This window comes from Gopherus evgoodei, chromosome 21 (assembly GCF_007399415.2).
Source record: "Gopherus evgoodei ecotype Sinaloan lineage chromosome 21, rGopEvg1_v1.p, whole genome shotgun sequence".
Classification (NCBI taxonomy): domain Eukaryota; kingdom Metazoa; phylum Chordata; order Testudines; family Testudinidae; genus Gopherus; species Gopherus evgoodei.
The window spans coordinates 2,161,183-2,165,631 of record NC_044342.1 but is presented as its reverse complement, the minus strand read 5'-3'; the positions used below and the strand labels follow the sequence as shown (position 1 = coordinate 2,165,631).

The following is a 4,449-nucleotide window of genomic DNA, read 5'->3' as shown; positions in this document are numbered from 1 at the left end:
TCTTATAGACTAACAGACATATTGGAGCATGAGCTTTCATGGATGAATACTCACTTCTTCGGACACATGTAGTGGAAATTTCAAGAGGCAGATGTAGGCAGGAGAGGGAAAGTTGCTTTTGTAGAGAACCAGCCACTCCCAGTCCTTATTCAACCTCAACATAATGGTGTTAAATTTGCAAATAAATTTTAGTTCTGCAGTTTCTCTTTGAAGTCTATTTTTAAAGTTTTTTTGTTGTTGTTCAAGTAAGGCTACTTTTAAATCTGTCATAGAATGTCCAGGGACATTGAAGTGTCCTTCTTCTGGCTTTTGTATGTTACCATTCCTGATATCAGATTTGTGTCCATTTCTCCTTTTATGTAGAGACTGTCCAGTTTGGCCAATGCATATTGCAGAGGGGCATTGCTGACACATGATGGCATATATCATGTTAGCAGATGTGCAGGTGAATGAGCCCCTGATGGTGTGGCTGGTGTGGTTGGTTCCTATGATGGTGTCGCTAGAGTAGATATTGGGACAATGTAGGCAATGAGGTTTGTTACAGGAATTGGTTCCTGGGTTAGTGTTTCTGTGGTGTGGTGTGTGGTTGCTGGTGAGTATCTGCTTCAGGTCGGAGAGCTGTCTGTAAGTGAGGACTAGTCTGACTCCCAGGGTTTGTGAGAGTGAGGGATCATTTTCCAGGATAGGTTGTAAATCATTGATGATGTGCTGGAGAAGTTTTACCTGGTCGCTGTATGTGATGTCCATCTGTTATTTTTCTTGTTGGGCCTGTCCTGTAGTAGGTGACTTCTGGGTAACCATCTCAATCTATCAACCTGTTTCCTCATTTCTCCAGGTGAGTATCGTAGTTTTAAGAATACTTGATAAAGATATTGTAGTGTTTGTCTCTGTCTGAGGGATTGGAGCAAATTCAGTTGTATCTTAGGGTTTGGCTGTAGACAATGGATCATGTGATGTGTCCTAGATGGAAGATAGAGGCATGTAGGTAAGGATAGTGGTCAGTAGGTTTCTGGTATAGGGTGGTGTTTATGTGACCATCACTTATTTGCTCTGTAGTGTCCAGAAAGTGGATCTCTTGTGTGGACTGGTCCAGGCTGAGGTTGATGGTGGGGTGGAAAATGTTGAAATCCAGGTGAAATTCTTCAAGGGCCTTCTTCCCATGGCTCCATATGATGAAGATATCATCAATGTAGCGCAAGTAGAGGAGGGGCAGTAGGGGATGACAGCTGAGAAAGCATTGTTCTAAGTCAGCCATAAAAATGTTGGAATACTATGGGGCCATACGGGTACTCATAGCAGTGCCACTGATGTGAAGGGATAAGTTGTCCCTAACTCTTAAATGGTTGTGGGTGAGGACAAAGTCAAAAAGCTCACTCACTAGGTGTGTTGTGGCCTCATCAGGGATACTGTTCTTGACAGCTTATAGTACATTCTCATGTGGAATATTGGTGTAAAGAGCTTCTACATCCATGGTGGCTAGGATGGAGTTTTCAGGAAGATCATCAATGCATTGTAGTTTCCTCAGGAAGTCGGTGGTGTCTCTAAGATAGCTAGGATTGCTGGTAGCATAGGGCTTGAGGAGAGAGAGTCCAAATAGCCAGATAATCCTTCTGTAAGAGTGCTAATGCCTGAGATAATGGGATGTCCAGGATTTCCAGATTTATGGATCTTCGGTAGCAGAATACCCCTGGTCAGGGCTCTAGGGGTGTGTCCATATAGATTTGTTACTGAGCAGATAGTGTAGGTTTTTTTGGTACTTCTCAGTGAAATCGGAGGATAGTGGCCTGTAGAATGTGGTATTGGAGAGTTGCCTGGCACTCTCCTGTTCATAATCCCACCAGTTCATTATGACTACAGCACCTTCTCTGTCAGTCTCTTTGATTATAATGCCAGAGTTTTTTCTGAGGCTGTGGATGGTGTGGCTTTCTGTACAGCTGAGGTTATGAAGCAAGTGATGCTGTTTGTTCACAATTTCAGCCTGTGCATGTCTGCAGAAGCATTCTATGTAGATGTCCAGTCTGTCATTTCGACTATCAGGAGGAGTCCATGCAGAATTCTTCTTCTTGTGGTGTTGGTAGGAGAGTTCCTGTGGCTCAGTGCACTGTTCGGTGGAGTGTTGAAAATATTCCTTGAAACAGAGACGAAAATAGGCTTCCAGATCACTGCAGACCTGTATCATGTTCATAGGGGTGGTGGGGCAGAAAGAGAGTCCCCAAGATAGGACAGACTCTTCCGCCGGGCTAAGTGTGTGGCTGGATAGATTAACAATATTGTTGGGTGAGGTAAGGGTACCACTACTGTAGCCCCCATAGCATGCAGGAGTTTAGATAGTTTATTGTGCTTTTTCCTCTGTAGAGAAGTGAAGTGTGCATTGTAAATAGCTTGTCTCGTTTTTGTAAAGCCCAGCCACTTGGAAGTTTGTGCGGAAGGTTGGTTTTGTATGAGAGTCTCCAGTTTTGAGAGCTCATTCTTGATCTTCTCCTGTCTGCTGTACAGGATGCTGATCAGGTGGTTTCTCAGTTTCTTTGAAAGTGCATGGCACAGTCTCTCACCATAGTCAGTATAGTGTGTCGATTGCAATGGATTTTTTACCTTCAGTCCATTTGGTATGATGTCCATCTGTTTGCACTTGGAGAGGAAGATGATGTCTGTATCTGAGTGAGTTTCTTGATGAGGTTGATGGATTTCTGCTTCATATGGCTAAATTCAGTGCCTTGCAGAAATAAAATCCATTTGCAAATATAACACCATTAATTTGGGCTTGAATAGGGGCTGGGAGTTGTTGACTCACTACAAAAGCAGATTTCCCTCTCCTGGCATTGACACCTCCTCATCTATTATTGGGAGTGGACTACATCCATCCTGAATAAATTGGCCCTGTCAACACTGGTTCTTCACTTGTTAGGTATCTCCCTTCTCTTCATGCGTCAGTAGAATAATGCCTGCATCTGTAATTTTCACTTCATGCATCTGAAGAAGTGGTTTGTTACCCAGGAAAGCTCGTGCCCAATTAAATCTGTTAGTCTTTAAGGTGCCATCTGACTCCTTGTTGTTTTTGTGGATACAGACTAACATGGCTACCCCCAATACTTGATACCATGCAAGGCACTGAATTTAGCTATATGATAGATTAAAAAAACAGTACAGTATCTTGAATTGCACCTCAAAGTGTAGATTGTACACAGTGTGTGCAAGGACAGATCTTCAGTTGGTGTAAAGCAGCATGGCTCCATTTATTTCAGTAGACTTATCATGATTTACGTCAGGTGAGGAACTGGCCCAGTGACATAAGTAGGCTTTTGCTGCTTTACACCAGATGTTCATCTTCCCATGAGTGATTTACACTGGCAGAACTACCAAGGAGAGGATAAATTCTTCGCTAGCATTGATTTCCAAAAGTAATCTCTGGAAAACACCTTGTGCCAATCCAGAGATAGATAGATAGATGGATAGACAAATGTGTAGTCCATTGGCTTCTTCATTGCCAAGAGCTTATACCCCTATAGCATTCCCATCTAATCATATTACATTTGTTAATCTCTGTTTCTATTTTTACAGCTCACATATTTGAGGAATAAGTGTCAATGGAAAATCAAACTGCTCTGAACTATTTTATTCTCTCGGGACTCTCCAGTGATCCACAATTCCAAATTTTCCTCTTCCTAGTGTTTTTAGCTATTTATTTTATCACCTTAGTGAGGAACTTGGTGATCATGCTGGTGATAAGGGCTGATCCTTGCCTCAACACACCCATGTACTTTTTTTTTGTTCCATTTATCCCTCTCAGATATCTCTTATTCCTCAGCCACAGTCCCTATGATGCTTTTGAATTTCCTAGTAGAGGTGAAAAGAATTTCTGTCAATGGCTGCATTGCCCAGATCTTCTTCAGTCTCATGGCTGGTTGTAGTGAAATATTCATTCTAGCAGCAATGGCTCATGACCGATATGAGGCTATATGTAATCCACTGCATTATATGAGGATTATGAACAAATATGTCAGCAGTCAGCTAGTGATTGGTTCATGGATTGTGGGGTTTATATGTGCATTGATAAACACTCTTCCCTTATTAAATGCACATTTCTGTGGACCCAACAAAATCAATCATTTCAGCTCTGAGCCTCCTCCAGTATTAGACCTATCGTGCACTGACACATTCACCAATAAACTGTTGCTTCTTACCTCTGCAATGTTGGTAGGACTCATCACCTTCTCTGTTAACATAGTCTCTTACATTCACATCATCTCCACCATCATGAAGATACACTCTGCGGAGGGCAGGCATAAAGCCTTCTCCACCTGCAGCTCCCACCTGATTGTTGTTGTTTTATTCTACAGCACTGGCTTGTTCCAGTATCTGAGACCCAGCTCAGCATCCTCAGAGGTTTTGGACAGACTGTTTTCTATCCAGTACAGCATCTTAACACCCATGTTAAACCCCATCATCTAC

At 42.4% G+C, this 4,449-nt stretch overlaps 1 protein-coding gene across 1 annotated transcript; it reads left to right on the top strand.

Moving 5' to 3' along the window:
* Nucleotides 1-3,930: 3,930 nt before the first annotated feature.
* LOC115638402 (olfactory receptor 5V1-like) lies at nucleotides 3,931-4,449 on the top strand (the record flags this gene model as incomplete). The annotated part of the gene is made up of 1 exon (XM_030539990.1): nucleotides 3,931-4,449. A coding segment is annotated over exon 1 (519 nt), but the record flags the coding sequence as incomplete, so codon positions are not given.